This window comes from Palaemon carinicauda, chromosome 15 (genome assembly GCF_036898095.1).
Source record: "Palaemon carinicauda isolate YSFRI2023 chromosome 15, ASM3689809v2, whole genome shotgun sequence".
Lineage (NCBI taxonomy): Eukaryota > Metazoa > Arthropoda > Malacostraca > Decapoda > Palaemonidae > Palaemon > Palaemon carinicauda.
Genome location: NC_090739.1, coordinates 19,917,907 through 19,939,615, shown reverse-complemented (window position 1 = coordinate 19,939,615; position 21,709 = coordinate 19,917,907). Strand labels below are relative to the sequence as shown.

The 21,709-nt window shown below is 36.2% G+C and overlaps 1 protein-coding gene across 1 annotated transcript in view; it reads left to right on the top strand.

The window, feature by feature from the left end:
• Window positions 1-21,709, top strand: part of Alk (Anaplastic lymphoma kinase) — a 1,005,172-nt gene that overhangs the window by 982,332 nt on the left and 1,131 nt on the right. Inside the window, 4 exon segments of the mRNA XM_068387529.1 lie at window positions 6,297-6,487; window positions 13,584-13,685; window positions 14,371-14,596; window positions 14,768-21,709. The exon segment at window positions 14,768-21,709 is cut by the window's right edge and continues 1,131 nt beyond it. Coding sequence (XP_068243630.1) covers window positions 6,297-6,487; window positions 13,584-13,685; window positions 14,371-14,596; window positions 14,768-15,628 — 1,380 coding nt within the window. The 3' untranslated portion in view covers window positions 15,629-21,709.

The window sequence follows — 21,709 nt, the reverse complement described above, 5'->3', positions numbered from 1 at the left end:
TATATATATATATATATATATATATATAATATATATATATATATATATATATATATATATATATATATATTCATTTATTTATTATGTGTTCATAACATTACGCTATATCCCCCAATGTAGGGTGTGTCCCCAAATAATAAAAACACCGTTAAAACAGATGAATCACAGTATGAATCCTCTTGCGAAGAAATATCTTAACATCGACTTCTTCATAATGGCTAATCAGAATAGCGTGAGACCCCTTCACACCCTACTCTCTCGCTCTCTATGGATATTAAGGATTTCTTTTCCGTTCTTCTGCCTACATTCTATGAACCACATCTGTTCTTCCTTTCCTACTTCCTCCTATCACATCTAAATTATACATTTTCATCCACCTTTCATCCTTTCCGCTCCCCTCCTCTTTCACATGACCAAACCATCTATAAATATTTAAGGGCCAGTTCTCCTTTCACCCCTACTTCCATTTTATTGCTACATCCACATTTCTCGCCCTTTTCAATTCATGGTATGACGCATACTCTTTTCAAACTGTTCATGACGAGCAGCCCCCCCTTTTTGTACGCAATCAGCATTCAACATTTACATTTCACTTAAATAAAGGAGAGATCATTCAGTAATCCTTTTAGGCATGCTTACTTGACTTCTATGATAATTCAAGTTTCTTTCCAATCTTTTTGCACACACACACACACACACACACACACACACACACACACACACACACACACACACACACACAACTTTCCCTCTTAATTTACATTATTGCTCTCCTCTCCTTTCATCCTAATTTCAATTATATTTACTCTTAAATAATTTATACATATCAACCATTCCTATTATTTCACCATACACATCATCATTCATTGTCCTTCTCCCGGTTTTTATTTACATACAATTCAACTGTAGGTTTTATTTTAATATGACACGATATTGATTAAGTTGTGCTATTCCTTCCATTCTAACATTATTTTCTGGGTACAATAGATAATGTATTCAAAATTATTTTTACACTTAATTAGGTACCGCTCTTGGTCCATTTTGTCTCGGAAATTTTGCCATTTATATCAACGATAACTATTTTAGAATATTTGAATGCATCTTTTTACCACGATCAGATATTTCGGATCACATTAATTTTGTCGTGGGCGGGTGTTTGCAACGCTTGCCGAGGGTCATATTTTTTATCAGTTTTATTGGGAATGGATTTAATACTTTCGCTTAAACAATAGTTTATTATTTTTTTAATCGAAAATCGATATGACTGAATTTTAAAAAAAATAGTTACGCCAGTGACATCTATTGACAAGTTTTATACGGTATTTTTTTTTATAATCTGTTTATCTGACTCCGCTTTGCTTCTATCGATTTTCTTTGTAACTTCAAGTTTTTAAATACAAACCTATGACCTTTGTATAAGCAATATTTTAACGATCGTTTTTCTTTCAACTTCAAACATTACCTCGGATATGCAAATTCAATCAATATTAATTTAATCTCAAAGGCTTGCAATGTAAACTTACTGGAATTTAACGCTCTCTCTCTCTCTCTCTCTCTCTCTCTCTCTCTCTCTCTCTCTCTCTCTCTCTCTCTCTCTCTCTCTCTCTCTCTTCCCTGCTCCCACGCTTGGAATATCGTGGGTCATATTTCTGCACCATTTTCTCGAAGTTGAAGAAGCGTTTATGCTCACGAGATTTTTAAAGAGAGCATCGGGTGTCAGTCAAGAAAGCATTTTGTATATTACAAAGTGTTTGTTCATTTCTCCGCAGATTTTATCAATATTTTAACTTTTAAATCTTTCATGAGTTTTGATATCTTAATCCACAACAAATGTATAACATGATCAAAAACATCTCTTAGCCATATCGGTATTTAATTTGGTCAATGTCTGTGCCAGTCTTTGAACCCTAATGTTGTTGTTATTAGTAGTAGTAGTAGTAGTAGTTGTAGTAAAAGTAGTAGTAGTAGTAGTAGTAGTTGTAGTAATAGTAGTAGTAGTATAGTAGTAGTAGTAGTAGTAGTAGTAGTAGTAGTAGTAGTAGTAGTAGTAGTATCATTACGCTTGCTCTTCCATGTTAGGTATGGTTCTGTGAATAACCATTAGCATATGCCGAATCTGACATCAGGGAAAGCAAAATAATCTAAAGTTGATGTGATGGAGACGAAAGCTGTGAAATGGATGGCCTTGGGGCTGGCTACTCTACCAGGGATAGAGGCTTAACATTCAGTCAGGGGCTTAGGAGTTTTCGTCGTTGCAGAGATTTGTATTTTTCTGGGTTTCTTCTTGGGTTGGCAGAGCCGAAGGTTTCACCTGACGAAAATCGACGTAACTTTCAGTCTGGGGATTTATTTTCAATGTTGTTCGGTCTTAAGATGCCTGGTAGAATATATATATATATATATATATATATATGATATATATATATATATATATATATATATATATATATATATATATAATATATATATATATATATATATATATATATATATATATATATATATATATATATATATATATTATATATATATATATATATATATTGGCAATGTTAGTATTGGGAGAAGTTTTTTCATGTTTAATGACGTCCAAATTTTATTGACATTTCAAGGGCTGCTTATCTGGTCCTGTACAAGCAGGGAAACCCTACTCTCTACAGGACCTCCACGGCCGTTTTATGAGGTTCATTCGGGAGCATTTAACATTTCATAATGCGTATTGTTCGCTAACTGTTTGATCATCACTGTCAAAACACTCGCGGAGTAAGAAAGTCTTCAGTTCCTCATGAAAGCCTTAATATCTTTAATTATTTGGATGTCTCTTGAGAGCCTATTTTATAGTCTCGGTGCAGCATATTTAAAGGCTCTAGAGCCTACAGTAGACATGTATCTAGATTCTAATAATTTGAAACCATCTGTAACTATTCTCCTGTCAGGACGATTTGATGGCTGCGCAATATGTAGCAATTCTCTAAGATATTTTGGACGACCGGTTCTGATAACTTGGTGGGTTATTGTACATATTTTAAATTCAATTCGGGCTTTAATCGGTAGCTAATGTAGATCAATTAGTATAGGGGTAGTATTTTTCGTAGTGTAACAGAGACTCATTGGAAGTTTTATTCTAAATAAAATTTTAAGGTATCAGACAAGGGACATAATTCTCCAAAAAGAAAATATTTTTATATGAAAGGACTACGAAGATACAAGAACCAATGGGCTTTAGGGGAAGAGGCTTAGTTATATCAGTGGAGGTTGGACTTTATCCCAGATAATACTGGATATCCTTTTTATCTGAAAAGGTTTGGTGTTTACGTAGTGGTTATTTGATGGTATCTGCAAACAAAACTCGTCTTTTTATATAGAATACCCCCACTTACTGCATCTGGTGAGCACAGGTTCCGATCCAAGCTTTAGATAACATGTTTGTTGAAAAGGATTAGCCTTCTGATTAATTAAATACTGTTATGAATGAATGAATGCATGCCTGTATTATTATTATTATTATTATTATTATTATTATTATTATTATTATTATTAATTGCTAAAACTACAACCCTAGTTGGAAAAAGCAGGATGCTAAAAGCCCAGTGGCCCCAACAGGGAAAATAGCCCAGTGAGGAAATGAAACAAGGAAAAATAAAATATTTTAAAAAGAGTAACAACATTAAAAAGAATATTTCCTGCTTAAACTATAAAAACTTTAACAAAATAAGAGGAAGAGAAATTAGATAGAATAGTGTGCCCGAGTGTACCCTTAAGCAAGAGAACTCTAACCCAAGAGAGAGTGGAAGACCATGGTACAGAGGCTATGTCACTACCCAAGACAATGGTTTGATTTTGGAGTGTCCTTCTCATAGAAGAACTGCTTACCATAGCTAAATTTTGAGTCTCTTCTACCCTTACCAAAAGGACTGGACAATTACAGTGCAGTAGTTAACCCCTTGGCGAAGAAGAATTATTTGGTAATCTCAGTGTTGTCAGGTGTAGGAGGACAGAGGGGAATCTGTAAATGAATAGGCCAGACTATTCAGTGTATGTGCAGGCAAAGGGGAAAGTGAACCTTTACCAGAGAGAAGGATCCAATGTAGTTCTGTCTGGCCAGTCAAAGGTCCCCATAACTCTCTAGCGGTAGTATCTCACACAAACAAACTTATGAACAATAGAAACATGCTACTATGAAAGTAGGTTATTTTAAAATCAAAATGTTGTCAAAACTGTAATGTTATTCCATATGGATGAACATATTCATATAAAAGATGGGGACCCTATGTTGCATAACCTTACCAAAGTTATGTAACACGGGAAAACTCATCTTCAAAGATGAAATTGTATTCAAAGGAAAGGAAATTTCATCCCATCAAAAGTCGACGAAAATATTTCTCACTTTTCGACATTCTTTAATAAGTAGTGAGACACATTGTTGAAAGTTATTCCTCTCAAAATTGCAAAAAACTTTCTTTCATGAGAATAGTGCAAATGAAAATTTGTTTCGACTGCTGTTGCTTTATAAATTTAATTTGTAAAGTTTCCACGTTCCTCTCATTAATGATAATAATAACGCTTCAAGATAATAACCGAATTAAGTAAAAATCTTTCCCGCCCGCGTACCAGCTTCTAATGAAATGTGGATAATAAAAAGCGCAGGCTTTTTCGGAGCTCTCTTAAATATAATTGGTTTGTGCATCTGGCCGTGATTTTGTGAAATGCTAAAGGTCATAACGTTATCTTGCGTATTCTCTCTCTCTCTCTCTCTCTCTCTCTCTCTCTCTCTCTCTCTCTCTCTCTCTCTCTCTCTCTCTCTCTCTCTCCTCTCTCATTGTGAATGTGGAATGACAGAAAAGTAATGAGTATTCAAAAGGTGAATCGTTTATCACGAGTCTTATCAGTAAAAATAAAGCTATAATTGAATCTCGATGTAGAAATTGTATACTAACCTGTATATGAAATATATATAACACCCCAATACAAACAATTAAACAACAACAATTAAAGAACAAGAGGCACTTTATAACCATTTCCCCCACGGCAAGAAGTAGCTCTTCCAAGATGCCTGAATAGGATGCATTTCCTTCTCATTGTAACCGGATCCTCAGCTAATGGAAGGTTATTCCAAGTGAGAGTTGGTAGACCCTCTAAAATTGTCTAGCGTTTGGGTGCCATTCAGTTTCTCGTTAGGGGATACGGCAATGAAAGTGATAATTTCTCTCTTCTATTAGTCTTACTTTTTTACGTATTGGAACCTTTTAGAAATATTTTGCAAGCATATTTCTTTCATCTTTTTTTTTTCAGAAAACCCGTATTCCCACAGTTTATGAACTTATTAATTTTAACTCAAGTCATTTTCCTTAAATGGGTTGCAAGTACTTCAGTACTTGTTTAATCATTTTTTTTAGTACTGGAATGTGGTGGAAAAGGAGTAATGATGAAAGTTATAAGGGCTTTTTAACAAGGTAGTAAAGTAAAGCTTTCATCTGTGCTCATAGAATTCACAGATAACAAAATAATGGAGCTGATACCTCATGATGTTTAAGATGGTTCTATGGTGATCACTGGAAGGAGAAATCAGTAAACGTTGTGAAATTAAACTTTAAGGTACTTGAAAATATCACCAATCTATAACTATAAAGATTTTAATTAATTATATTTTGCGGTTGCTTGAATTTTTAAAATTATATTTTATTGTTACTTGAAAAAAAAATATTACGAAAATAGTGTCTAATGAGAAGCGTAAGATATGTTTCTTCGTTTATCCAAATAATATTGTTTTAAGTACACTCCATGAGCACTCACTATGTAAATAGGCTGGCTAACAAGTGTGACGTAAAAATTAAATATATTCAACCTTGCAACGCACATATTTTTTAATCTCTCTCTCTCTCTCTCTCTCTCTCTCTCTCTCTCTCTCTCTCTCTCTCTCCTCTCTCTCTCTCTCTCTCTCTCTCTCGGAAATTAATATTTAAGATAATGGGCCATTGCATTATGAATTATTTTCGTTTCCTTTTTAGTATGCATAAAATTTATAAGAGTTTTTGCAATTTCACGCGTGGACTGATTTCTTGAGTGCTATCATTAATATTTTTTGCAAGTAGATTTTTATGAGGTATAGGGACAAATAAAATGCATGCATACAGGGAATTTAATATATATATATATATATATATATATATATATATATATATATATATATATATATATATATATATATATATATATAATGTGTGTGTATGTATGTGAATATTGTATGTGTACACATCCAAATGTCATTAATGTTTTGTTATTTCGCCTGTTTTTAGGATCGTCCTTCTGCTCTGACCATGAGAGACCTCTTGACATGTGCGACCGACGTTGCCAGAGGTTGCGAGTACCTGGAGGGAAACCACTTTATTCATCGAGACATCGCCGCTCGAAATTGTCTGCTGACGACGAAAGGTCCCGGCAGAGTAGTCAAAATTGCTGACTTCGGAATGGCCAGGGATATATATAGGTATGATAAATTATTACCTTATTTGAAGTTTTTAAAAATTATTTAGGTCATGTATTAATCAATGTATGAGAGCAGTACTTCTGGTTGAAATGGGTGATTTATTAGTGTAATATGTAGCTTAATAGTATGAAGTCAGGTAGCGTATTATAAATTCGAGATCACCATCTTCCTAGACATCGGGTCTGGTGAGAAACAAAGACTGTTGAATGTCTTTGAAATTGCTAAGAATCTTGGACAATAGTACTGTGAGTGTCTGCTTAAGCCTCGACGTGTTCAAGGGCGAGGACACAAATTGACATTCAAAGGACAGGAACACTTCGGTCTTTGATGAAATTAGAAAAGAAATCCCGAATACAGAATTGCTTATGCAGATTTGGCAACAACTGGAGAGTGGGTCAAGATCTATTTCATGAACTAAAACAGTTCATGTTTGCTTTAGGCTACCTAAGGCTGTAGAGTGTGAACGAAGTGAAGACTGCCTTGAAGAAAATACTTAGGGTATACGACAAAATCAGCTATTCTTCAAAGGTTGACCTTTCGATGTTACCACCCTATCACTACACATTTGTGCCCCATGTCAAGCCAGTCAACTACATAGTAGCCCAGTGGAAACTGGCAGAAGATTGCATAACACGCATTATATCGCCCTTGGAGCATGGTTGGTTGCTAGCGCAACAGTTTCTTGAACCTCTCTGGTGTGATAGAGCTATCCTATCAGCTCAGCTGGTAGACATCTGAAGTGTCCAGCTCGCTGTCAGATCAGATTCTAGAAAATTCGGATGAGGCTGACTTGGTACACGCAGAAGTTGAGGATTTATCTTCTGATGAAAAGTCTAACGATGAATATAAACTATTAAGTAGATCACTAAGTATGATTACTGAGAGAAAATAAATCAAGGTTGTCATTATGAATATAGCTTTGCATTGTGAACAAAGTGAATGTACCTGTTGACATTTGCATGCTGCATATCGGGCAAATTGATGTTTGCTAAAAACAAAGTACGTCTTTATCTTTTCATTCATCGTGTCAGAATCGTTACATTTTCATGGTACATATGTCAAAATGACGGAAATTTATTGTTTTGCTTTTTCTAATAATATAACAATTGATTATGAGTAGATGTAAATTGGTCTAAAATAAAGTTTCAAGGGAGCAATTTAGATATTTCTTAAAATGTGCAGTTGCAGGATTTGATCACGTCTCTTCATTGGATGATTTATTGATATGAATTGATCAAATTCGCATATTTCTCTTTATCATTACAGAGTAGTTTATAAGCTATCATTTGGTATACACATATCATATACTATGCATATAATTTCCTTCATACCGAGCACAAAACAGTTACATGTCCTATTGCATAAAGTCAACTGGGTTATACTTTTGAAAAATGACCCAGAGACCAATTTGTACAATGGCAATTTGCAAGGCGACATCTAATATTCAAATATACCTTAAAAAAAAAAATGTTTCGTTGGAACAAGGGGGTTTGTACGAAAGGCTATAATACATGTCCAACTACATCGTTTTAGCCATCTGTGCGCATTTGTATTATTGATATTAAGACCATTGGTTTTGTGCTTTTTTCATAAATCTGTACTAGGCCTCCTGGCTAGTGCAGTGGTAACGAGTTTGCCTTGTATTCGCATGGCGGCAGATCAATCCCAGCCCGGGATTTCTGTGATTGGGCACCACAGTGGGGGATGGGTTTGCCCAGCTAACGTTCCCGTGTGCATCTCTTCAGATGTACTGGAACTAAAACCAGACACCTTCAATGCAGAGAAAGAGCTAATAGGGGAGGGCACCTGGTTTTGAGCTGTTTCTCCCACTAATGCCATATCTCCACAGATCACCAGCTTGCCTTCTTTCTTCCTTCTCTCTCTAACCCAGCTCCCCCTCCTTGCCCTCTGTCTCTATATAAATTGGTGTATTTCCGAATTGTATCTGAAATTATTCTAACTTTCGTTCCACACCACTTTTGAGGCAAAAATTCAAGGAATGTTTTTTGTATAAAGGTGTCATATGAGCCAGACGCTGCCACTATGCACTCTGTAATACGCACATTTTCGCAATGAACCATCCCCTAATTCAAGCTCACCATATGGCCACATTCATAGCTAAGCTAAGACAGTTAACTACAACGTGAACAGGTACTTCTTGGAAGAAAGGACAAATAGAGAGAAAGGAGGAGTGGTTGAAGAATGGGCCGGTGATCTGTGGAGATATGGCATCGGTGGGGGAATCCGTTTAAAACCAGGAGCATTCCCCTATCGGCACTTTTTTACTGCAGTGACTATAGTGACTTTGGAACGAAAATCGCTGTAATCGGGTCTGACGACTTACTGTATACTGTATAATCCAGGAACATAGCATGTAGGATATCTTTAAATCTGCACGCTTTGGTTTAGATGTAAACGTTCCTCCTTTGTTTTAACCAACTGGCTATGTCACTCAATGTCCAAAGGAAAAGGCAACCCTTTTGCCTGATGTGTTTGCCAGTAAGCAGAGTAATGATAAACTCAATCTTCCTCATTCTAGTTTTCCTGAAGCTAAACTAAATACAGTATTTGGGTTGTCAGCTCTGTGAAATTAATGCACTTTTACTGAACCTTAATATTTATGGAGGTGAGACTCAAATGGTATTTTTTCTTTATTTTTTTTATAAAGAAAATCTATTTCATAACTCCTTAGTTGTCTGTTACTTTATTCAAGTTAGCAAAACGAGGTTCTTTTTTTACTTGGAAAGTTAGTGATGTTAGTTAGGTAAATGTGTTTGTGGTAGGTCTAACGTTGCAGCTTACTGCCTAATTCTCTTAACTCCCTTATTATCTGGTTTTTAAACGTCATTGGCAAAACGTCTATATACATATGTAGAAGGTAATCATCTGTGCCCTAGATTGTAGTTTGACTTTCACAAAGTCAGACATCCTTGATTGTGGTCAGGAAGTTTGTTTGGTTGATTTTGAGTAGGTGGGTCTTTTATTAGCATCCTTATTGAATTTTTTTAAGAAATATATTGCAGAGAGTAGTTGTTGATGGGTATCATAGTGACTATAGGAATGTAATATGCTACTCTCGCTACATCAATTCCTTTTCCTTATTGTAGACATGTGGTTCTCTAATCTTTTAACAGAGATCTAGTTAAAATAAGTTCATGATGCAAATTATGTCGGATGAAGTTGAATCCTAACAAAACTCGAAGTATGAATGTACTGTAAGTAGATCAAGGACAGTAGTTCCTTAACATCTAGATCTTTGCATTAACAATGTCTTGAACTATATACAGCTCATTGAAAATTCAAGGAGTGAATTTTGATTGCAAATTTACCTTTTAAAAACATACCCGGGATCTTCTTCACTTGCAAAAGAATTGGCACATTGAGAATCTTAGGATATCAGGTGATATTATACTTAGAGGAAATGTTTTTATTCTTTCATTTAACCATGTTTTGAGTATTCTTCTCTTGCCTGGTCTTCGGTTGCTGACTCTTCTCTTAAGTTGTTGGACAAAAACTTAAGCTCTATGAAATATTTTATGCATGAACTGGATATTAAATCTGTGATACTTTCGTTCATTTGGTTCATCGTGCAAGTTCCATGAGATTTTTCATAATTTTGACCATCCTTTCCATCCAAATCTTACCAGACTGTTTTGGCTTCTTCGTAGAATACTACACAGTATTCTAGAAGTTTTACTTCAGCTGTGACCAGATTTTGGGAGGATCTTAATCTGATGGTTGAATCTGTGGAATTTCACAGGTTGACTTGCTGCAATTTTTTTCTATTGCAGATTGACGTAATTCTCTTTTCATAGTTTATATGATTCACGCATTTTAACGTTTATACTGTAGTAAATTTATCTCATCCATTTTTTTTATTGTTTCTCTATTTTCATTCCTAACAGGCCTCCTTTCCCTGTTGGATCCTGCTTTTCCAAATAGGGATGTTTTACCGTAGCTAGTAGTAATAATAATAAAATCAGAAGCATATAACACTAAACTTTTTTAATCTGAATACTGTAATTTGAAAGTTTTAGAAGTAAACAAAAAATTCAGTGACATGGTTTGCATAAACAAACGCAATGAATGAGGGAAGTAACTAATTACTTTTTACGAAATTGTGCAGAAACCAAGAAAAGTTAGGGTGAACATTAGGCAATAAAGTGTATTCAAAGCTAGCATTCTCCATAAACATGCACATAAACTTATAACCACATGCGTAACTAATTTTAAAAAAGAAACTATTATTATCAACATTACTTGCTAAGCTACAACCCTGGTTAGAAAAGCATGATGCTATAAGCCCAAGGGCTCCAACAGGGAAAACAGCCCAGTGAGGAAAGGAAATAAGGAAAACTACAAGAAGTTTAAGAATAATAATATTAAAAATAAATATTTCAAACTATAATAAAAAAAAACTTGAAAACAAGAGGAATAGAAACAAGATAGAATAGTGTGCTCAAGTGTACCCTCAAGCAAGAGAACTCATAACCCTAGACAATGGAAGACCATGGTACAGAGGCTATGGCACTACCCAAGACTAGAGAACAGTAGTTTAATCTTGGAGTGTCCTTCTCCTAGAAGAGTTGCTTACCATAGGTAAAGTGTCTCTTCTACTCTTACTCAGAGGAAAGTAGCCACTGAGCAATTGCAGAGAAGAAATGTTTGGTAATTTCAGTGTTGTCAAGTATATGAGGAAAATGGAGAATGTGTTAAGAATAGGCCAGACTATTCTGTGTATGTGTAGGCAATGATGAAATAAGCCGTAACCGAGAGGTATCCAATATAGTACTGTCTGGCCAGTCACAGGACACAATAACTCACTAGCGGTAGTATCTCAACGGGTGGCTGGTGCCTTGGCCAACCTACTAACTATTTGTACACTAAAATATAAAGTTTCCTTCAAGCCTTGAATTGACCATTTGATATTACCAATATGAATAGACAGCTAGAGTCGAGAGATTACGTACCTTACCGACATAGCATCTCTCTCTCTCTCTCTCTCTCTCTCTCTCTCTCTCTCTCTCTCTCTCTCTCTCTCTCTCTCATGAGATTAATTCTCCCCCTCGCTCCACGAATCGAATGACAGGAGAGTTTTAGCTCGGCAAAGAAATACTTTAAAGGGGACGTTTCTCCTCTCCCACCACCTCCCTTAATTTCTCTCTTTCCTCCAAGCTACACACGTGCCGTCAAGAGAGGTATTAAATACTTAACGAATCCACACTCCCTCTGGAGAGTGAAGAATGACGTAGCTTGTTATTCCTGTCCTCTTTTTTTTTTTACATTTTCTTTTCTGGACACAAAAATTCTCTATAGTCCTTTTGTGGGAATGTTATCCAGGCAGCTCCCTGCAAATTGTAAGAAGTTGTTTGTGAGGGGTCTCATAAAAGAGAATTTTAGTCATATTTTTTATTTCTATCTTATCTTCTTTTCAGTTTTGTGAATTCTTCTGAGAGTTTTTAGCTTAAACTTTTGCCCATATTTGTGGAAAATATTGAGAATGAAATTTTAAGTAAAAACGAATTAATTGATTTCCAGTACAAATATAAATATTGTCAGATGCAACACGATAGATTTCATGTAGAAGTACGTAGTTCCAACGAGAATTTTATCTCATTAATATTGCTAATACATAAATATTACTTTAAAGCATAATCGCAGATGTTTCTTAAGAGCTAGTCTGCATTTTTAACACGCATACAAACACCTATCATTATTATACGAAAAAAAAAAATAATCTATAAAATATTCCTAAGTTGAATTTGTGGGGAATAACAGGTAGCCGATTTAAAAAAAAAAAATCATAGCTAAAAGTCCTATTATAATACATGATATTTGGAAGTGGATAACCACGGAGGCAAAATGTGCAGCAAGGATAACATCCTCAACCTTCCTTCCCAATAAACTAGACCCTGGAAAAACATTCTCTTGAATTATTCCTGAACTACGGGCTCTGGAAAACACATTACATATTCACAACCTATATTAATGTATGAGTGTGTGTTTAAATGTTTGTATACCCAGCAAAAACGTTTAGCTAGTTTCACGTAATTTGGTCGGTCGATAATGAGTTTCATAGATACGCTGTGAATTGAAAATATATATATATATATATATATATATATATATATATATATATATATATATATATATATATATATATATATGTATGTATATATATGTATGTATGTATATATATGTATGTATGTATATATATGTATGTATGTATATATATGTATGTATGTATATATATGTATATATATATATATATATATATATATATATATATATATATATATATATATATATATATATATATATATATATATATATATATATATATATATATATATAAATAAATAAATATCGTTGCAATAAATTCAGCTTTTGATGACAACAGTGAAGAATTATTCATTTGGATTGGATTTATGGGACTTATGAGCTATATAAGCCGGTGCTGGAACCTGGGTGGGGGGTGGGGGGGTGTCATTCAGCATCCAAGAGCAACTATGAAGGAAAATCTACAGTTACATTATGAAGGAAAATTTAAGATGTTGGACAGCAAGCTGGAAGAAAGGAAGCGAGAGCGAAGGTAGAGTAGAAGGATACGTAAGTGCAGATACGGACCGAAGAAATGCTGCAAAGATAATTAAATAATGACCACAGTGCCCCGCGCAAGGTGCACTGATAGCACTAACCCTCTACGGGAATCATTCTTTTGTTCACAGGAACGAAGCCAATCCAAATATGCAATAATGTATGCAAAGTTACAAGATTAAATAATTGTCAGTAACTTTTTTTTTTTTTACGGCGGCTCCTCCCAACTACGTATTTTTCAAGCAGTATGTTGAATTATAGTGACTTGATTTTATCTTTTTTTCTAAAATATTTTGTTTGCGTCTTACGGTTATTTAACGCCATAATATGGCAATAATGAGGAGCCCCAATTTTTGTTTTCACAAGCTTTGTAAATAATCCAACTTATCGATATCCGTTCAAATAAATAGCTCATAAATTGTACTTATGCTAAGAGAACAGTTATACTGTAGTACTTTTTTTCTTACATTCACATTTCCATTTCTCTCTTGTTCCGCAGGAATGACTATTACAGGAAGGGTGGCAAGGCTATGCTACCAGTGAAATGGATGCCACCGGAAGCGTTCCTAGACGGTATTTTCACCTCTAAAACGGACGTATGGTGAGTATTGCTTCTTGGCACTGGTTTTCTTTCCTATTAAAAACATTTACTTTTTAATTAAAGTCTTCTAAACATTTTGCCTTTCAGTTGTAGTTTATTGTTCGTGTACTTATGAATCTGTGAGGTATATGATGGAAGAAGTATGATAACTTTACATTATATTAACTTTTTTTTCGTGTTTAGATATTTCTAAGTAGATGCATGGAAGGTTGAATACTTTGTATGGAGGGTTGTTAAAGCTTGTCTATTTGCCAAGGTTATTTCTTACTCTTATTGATGGCCATTGCTATTTTCTATTTATTCATATATATGATGAAAACAGAGTATACGTATATGAGAGAGAGAGAGAGAGAGAGAGAGAGAGAGAGAGAGAGAGAGAGAGAGAGAGAGAGAGAGAGAGAGAGAGAGAGAGAGAGAGAGAGAGAGAGAGAGAGTCCATTTTCCACAAAAAATAACTTAAATTTCATTTAATCATAAATAGTGACTTTACGCGAGACCTTCATCGTCTATAATTATGATAATTTTCTCTTAACTTTCATTTCTCTTAATGTCAGTTACGGAAAAGTTAGTTTTTATTTTTTGCTAAAATAAAGGCAAATTATTGAATTTCTTAAAACCATTCTAATTAATAAACCTCAAAGGTTTGATAAGCATTGCTAATTTTCGTATGTTCTATTAATTGCAGGTCGTTCGGTGTACTTCTTTGGGAAGTTATGTCCCTTGGTTATATGCCTTACCCAGGGCGTGGTAACCAAGAGGTTATGCAGTTGGTCACCAATGGAGGACGACTAGAGCCTCCAACCAACTGTCCTGGGCCCGTTTACCGTATCATGACCCAGTGTTGGCATCCTATCCCAGACGAGCGACCCACTTTTACTCTAATTCTCGAAAGACTTGGCTACTGTAAACAGGTAAGATTATTTTGCAAAGAGACAGTTTACATAAGATCTTTTGCAAAGGGACTTTGTGACATACTTGACATATCTTTTAAAAGAGAGCCACATCTCAAGTATGAAATATGTACAACAAAGTTCCAAATCGAGTCAAAGGTTAATCGCGAATTGCATTTGTTTGCGTTTCAGGATCCTGATGTTATCAGTCACGCACTGCCAGTGTTCCAGCGGCCTCCTTCAGCTGAGAGAGACACAACTGTTATGCGTCCGTTAGACACAGAGGCCTGTCTGACTGTGGCGCGTCGAGGAGACGAGCCGCAGAGCCCAGCCTCAACCGACTACCTGATCCCGCTGCCCTCATCTTACTCCCTTTCGACTGTACGATCAGAGCTCAATTCAACCCCTTCGATAGACTCTGGGACTGATTGCTGTCAAATGGACAGGTTGCTTGAAGGGGCGCCGCCACCACCTCCACCTCCAACTTGGGAAACCAGCTTCAGCACAGAGCCGCCGCCGCCAGCTGACGTGGTGGTCAACCATCCGAGGGTCAAACCTCAGGTGCCCCCACCTACAAGTCTGGTCACTGCTCGTCCGCCGTCGTATGCTTCTGCAGCCTCTAGGATAGGTGAGTCCCAGTCCACACAGCCCCTGCTCAAGTCCTCGCCGCCAGGATCTCCCCATTCGCAAGAAACCCGGGAGAGACTCATGAGACCCGGAGAAAGGCCCGAGGCCGCATCCATAATCCCCCATGAAACTGTGGCTGCCACCAGGGACCGCCCACGCTCACATCATCACTATCATCCTCACCGCTACAACAACAGCGGAAGCAGTAACAACAGCAGCAGTAGTAACAGTAGTAGTAGTAATAGCAGTAACACCGGGAGTGGAAACAGCAGTAGCAGCACCTTACCCTTAGACCCTACGGCATTGCCGTGCATACCCCCACCACTGCAGTACGTGAATGTGGACGTGAAGATGCGAGGCTCCGAGTACGACCACGAACCTTACATCATCCACGAGACTCGAGAACATCGAGAAATATCTTGCTAGGATCCCTCAACTGTGGCGCACTCCTCGTGCTTAGGAATGAATTCATGACTCAACCGACTCTCTTCTCGAGAGGACGACGCAATGTTGTTGTCAATGATGATGATATTTTACGGCAAGGAATCACTTCCTGCCCCCTCACCCTCCTACGCTGTTTGCTTTCCCGGTGAAGGAAACAGTGGAGTTAAGGTTGCTCAAACCTTGTCGTAATACAATGAAACTACTAAGTCAGTCGACTCTCCTTTCTGTCATTTCGAGGATTCAGGACGTGTGGTAGTGAATAGAATGAATAACTCGATGTCAAAATGAAACAGAAAAGCAAAGAGAAAAACTCGAGCTTTGGCCATTCCGTTCAGTCCTCGCTCGGTGAACGTGGATGGTCCATGTGGTTCTTCAACTCCTGCTACGGAGATAGACAGACTAACAATTATATAATATTCTCTTATGCCCCTTTGCCGTCTGTACTTTGTTCAGCATCGGGGTTGATGCGGGTGACAATATTGACTTTTTGAATTAATAAAGCACAGTGGATAGATACATCACCACCAACGAATCATGGTTTCTTACGTTTCGCTTCCCACATAGCTGCAAGATGAGGAGACATGGCATGTTTCTTCACGGAAGACTAAAAATTAGTAAGTTCGGACATGAAATGATAGTGCCAAATTCAGAGAAAATAGTATTCGTTGTGGCCAAACCAGAAATGGGAAAATCGTTTATAAATCAGTTAAGTGAAATTGTGTAGGTTTAAACGTCCGTGAAATGTAGAATTGATAAGACTAGTGTTTCAAGCAAGCATAAAGTCTGATATATAAATACATATACTCAGTTGATGTAATTGCTATATACATATTCAGACTGAAGAGATCGTGAAAGCTAACTTCTTCAATGTGTAGCATTACGCTAAAACTAACTTGTGATGTTTAGCTAAAGCTCAAGAGGTTGTGAGGCAAAATAGAAAGAAAGAGGACAAGTAACTTTCAGGAAAACAATAAACTGATTTCATGCATACCAGCAAAGGAATCTTTTGGAGGTGTTTCCCCTCACTGTGTTTGGCCCTTTCTGCCACCATATACATACCACCAATGTATTTTTTTTTCTTTACTTATATCTAATTTTCATTGCCATAACCAAGAAAATTCCCTCCTGTATATATGTTTGTGTGGATGTGGTACCAATGTCTATTATTCGTTTGCTCCATAAAAATCGCAAGTGAAAACAAGTTACTTCACTCAAAGTATGTAGTCATAACGGGCTTACTTTACGGAAGGACTTTCTCTATATCAACTCGAGTCTCATTACATAAATCGCCACTATCTTCGAAGTCGCCATACCCATTTCATGGAAAACAACCGAATCGTGTCCCATCATGAGGTCGTCTTTTATAGATTATGAGCATCTCAGTAATAGGTTGCGATTTATCTCGACCCCTTTCATGTCATTCATTGTATGTCTCACGGTATCATCATCATACTCCAATTTCTCGACACGCAATTGTATTCGAAGAAATCCTCAAAAGAAATAAATAGCATCCGTGGTAACCCATTCAAAACTTTTTCATTGAAAAGCAATCATATCCCAATTTTTATCAGTGTGTGTGTACCTTACTGAATCTTGACAGTGTGGATGAAGCGTAAGGTGCCACCAAATATTTTATGTATAGAATTTATTTGATATATATCTATGATGATGACTTTTTACCGTGTTCCTTTTCCTCTGAAAGTGTATAATATGAATTTAGGAACTGAATAGCAGTTTGCAGTCATCTGCGACAGTAGCGGATAAGCGTCTAATTTGCGAAGAACTCATAGTCGCATGTTTATAAGCTCAACGGTAAACCTTTCGCATCATATACAGCTTGTCTAATTAGCGGTGGTTGTAGATAGTGGCAAAATTGGTCAGTTCTGGAAGAAGTCTTCAGCAGCATTGTTATAGTCTATGGACATGTCATTGCATCCCTGTCCCCTCCCCTCCCCTTCCCCCTTTTTGTTGCAAGAGGACCTCTCCTACAAGACCCTCTCTCTCTCTCTCTCTCTCTCTCTCTCTCTCTCTCTCTCTCTCTCTCTCTCTCTCTCTCTCTCTCTCTTTGGTAGGAAGGACGAAAATGCCTGAAGGTCAAGCTCGTCAAAGCAGGGTATACAGTATATCGGTACTGGCGTAACCAATGGCTTTCTTCAGATGTACTATTAATATATCCCTTCCGTAGCTTGCGCTATTGTCACAACCCTCTGTTAATAAAAAAAAATAAGCTACTCCGCTGCATTTGATATCTTCGTTGTAGGAACAAAAAGAAGCGGAACCGTGGACGAGAACGAAATGACAATATACAAAACAGGTTAACATCTGCGATAATAATTAAATATAATCATAATGGTGATGATGATACTCTAGTTTTATACATGAACTCCTTTTGAGATTAAAAGTAAATTAGGTCTCTGGTTTATATATCTTTAGGGAACTGACATATAATGTCAAGAATTGCAAATCTCCTCCTTGTCATATGACTGAGTAGAAGGAAGATTACATTGCATTTGATTTCGTATGGCTGATTTTTTTCTATTTGACTTAATTTGGCTTTTTATATACTAGAATGGGATTAAATCCTTATCCTCGCCCCTTTCCTCCTCCTCTTGTATCCTCCTGAAATCCACTGGAAACTACTATATATATCTATATAGGTGTCAAAGACCCCTTTTCGAAGGTGCTGTAGAGATGACAAGACAAAAAATATCGAATCTGAGAGAGGAAATGTTACGCAAAGAGGTTAGTTCTTATTTACTATTGCATCCCATTAGTTTATTATCAACGATTAACTGCCCTGTTGACGGTGGCATCGCCCTTTTAGATTTACGCTATTTAAAAAAACTCCAAGTAGAGCAGTTGTGATGATAAACGGAGACAGTCGAAAACAAACGGTGATATAATCCTATAATCCGGTCATGGTGCTAAAATAGTACTCCAGATTATTCTCATGATTAACTTTGTGTAGGAAGCATCGCGAAAAGGGAAAGTAAAGCCCTTTATGGGTAAAAAAAGAATGCTCATTTCGCTAGGTGGTTCTCTGTCATTACATGGTATTCTTCCTCATAGCTTCATAATGACAAGAAGTCGTTAGTTAACATCAACTCCACGATCTGCAAGGAGTGAGTTCATTCATTAAAATGCAGATGGAATACACTGTTCCAAAGTATTGAACATCAACGTCCATTTCTTTTTAAGTAAATTAACGATGTATGACTAAGATTAATAACTTTTTAAGTCATCCTACAAATTGTATATGCGTTGAAATATACAGGTTGATTATGAGACTAGAGCTATATCAAATAAAGATTATAACAGAAATGCATGATAATTTTCGTATATTGTATGTTGGCTATATTTTTCTTTTTAACATTTTACATCGAAATTGGTCATAATAAAATCATATCCGCTTAGTTTACAAACTTCATTGATCAGGCTCTTCCTAACTGAATTGCTACTGTCCATGTATTTTGATTGCATTCGGTACTTGCTGTCTATAAGAAAAATTAAAGACCCATTTTGTAACATAATCAACTCTAACCATGTTAGTACCCCTAATATTTGATTCTGAAATACATATTTCTATTCAATTTTAACATTCAATTCTCAATTACCTTTTCCCCGACAATGAATTTAATTAGCCCTTTTCGGTCAGCGTCTACAATAATGATAAAGTCATTAATGTGAACAACGCAGTTATATATCTCTGCATTATGCATATAAAGTCAGGATTGAATTTTTAAAGATATTTCATGGGTCGATTCCTCAAGCTAAAAGGATTACTAAAATCGTTTCAACTGTGCAAGATAAAAACCTTTTACGCTTTATTTTCCGAGGACATGAAATAGAATTCTACATATGGCGGTTTTAGAGTATATGAGACTTTTGGCCAGTGGGTCCCGAGATACAGAGCTTTGCGTAAAGGAGAGAGAAAAAAATAGTAGTGACAGATTGGTGGTAGAGTACAGTAAGGGGGAAGATGAGAGTTTGTGCCGAGGCATAGAATGCTTAAGATACCGCCTCAATGTGGTACAAGAAAACGGCCGGGGATGGTGTCATTTTCTATGACTGTTTGTTTCTTCGCTACTTTAAAATACCGTTTGCTATACGTTGGTCGTTTTTATTTACTAAAACGTTCGTCAAGATTCTCGAATTGTAGTCAACGAGTTCGGTCTCATAAATCAACGGTCGGTATGTCTGCTAATTAAAATTGTCCATACATCAGCCGGAAATGCTGTACAAAAAATGTCTGGATTTGTATTGTATTCTAAATTAATTCTTGTTTTCATAGTTCCCTGAAATGCACTGTAGAGACTTTTTTTAGTTTCTTCCGCTAACAAACCATTCACATCATATATTTTGTAAAATATTGTAAATTAAATGAATATCTATCGTGGAAGAGCATTGCTTTCACTGAGAGAGTCATTTACGTTTTCCCATGTATCTGAAAGAAATGATTACAGTTATTTCTAAAATAACCTATCATGTATTCTTTTTTATTTCTACTACCAATGTCGATTTTTTCTCAAAGTAATCTTTACTTAAAATGAGCAGTAGTACAAAAATAATCCGAATTATTATTATTGTTTCAAAATGATAACATGATGGCAGAGGAAGGTATGAGGAAAAATAGTTTGAGGACAGTTTTCACGCTACCACATTGCATACCCTCTTAATTGGGGAGTGCAACCCCGCAGAGATTTTCACGCTTCTTTTAAACGAAAGTTACGCTGAAACGTTCATCATCCGATACACTTTGCTAACGCCCAAAACGAGAAAAATAACAGTTATGTATTCCTTGTGTAAACTTGCTTAGAGTAACGGTCCACTTTATATTTGGCTTGAAGAGATGCATGATCTATTTACTAAGTATATTATGTATTGAACTTTCTTGCATTTCGTTTACCAAATTGTGTTATGTAGCTGACGCGTCCATAAAATCAAAATATAAAAATATTGTTCCACAGAATCCTACGTATGGGTACATTTTTGTTATCGTCATCGAGGAGGGAAACGTTAGCCCGTTGGATGGGTATCTGAACGTAACCTTGCGTGAAAAAAAAAATGTTCAAAAGGAAATTGTGAGCATTCCCTTCATTGACTTGATGCTACAGGTAAAAAGAGGACATAAAATCATTGGTAACCTCTTTTCCAGCTAACTTTTAGATAAAGAATCGATCACGGAATATGTAAGAATATGTAAACAGCAATACTTTGCTGTTATACTTTTAACCCCCATGCTGCTTTTATCATTTAGTCTCCTTCGTATATGTTGGCTCTAGCGCGCAACTGGTTTTGTGACCGAGAGTCAACGCAAATCAAATTTCTATTAGTAAGACAAATCTTATTTTTTACCTACTGTCGATATTACGGGACACATTTAACGTATCTCATCGAAGTTAACAAAATATTTATAAACCGCCTATATTTAAGGGTAAGAGTTTTCTGGAGTGGAGAATGTCCAGTTCAGGTGTTTCGTACCATGACGATGAAGTTTATTATTATTATGATGAGGACACGAACCCTTTGTCGAAATCTCGTTACCTCAGGAGTTTTGTGTAACGCTGCCTCCAACAGCAAACTAGTTATATATATAATAAAAAAAAAACTTCTTAACACTCATTCCTATCTCTCAACTCCATCATTAAATCCTCCCCCCCTCCAGTTTACCAAAGCAGCTCAACTACATTTTTTTTTTAAAGTGGAAAGAAAATTAAAAATTGTCGTGTTATGTCGTTGCCATGATCCTCTGAACTGGAGACTCTCCTCCTCACCGTTTGTAAGCGACAGGTGTGTGCAAACAAAAAGTGTGTAGTAGAAAGGCTGGCATATTAGCTGCCCAAACTACAATAAAATAAATAATGCGTCGTTTCTAGTGGCCGAGTAAGTTCGATCACATTTGCAAGGGAAGCTGGTGCGAAGGAAGAAAACAAACTTTTTCTTTTTTAACTTGTGCATAAAGTAAATTTAGACGTAATATAAACCGGTTATTTGAAATGAGTTAAAACTCTCTCTCTCTCTCTCTCTCTCTCTCTCTCTCTCTCTCTCTCTCTCTCTCTCTCT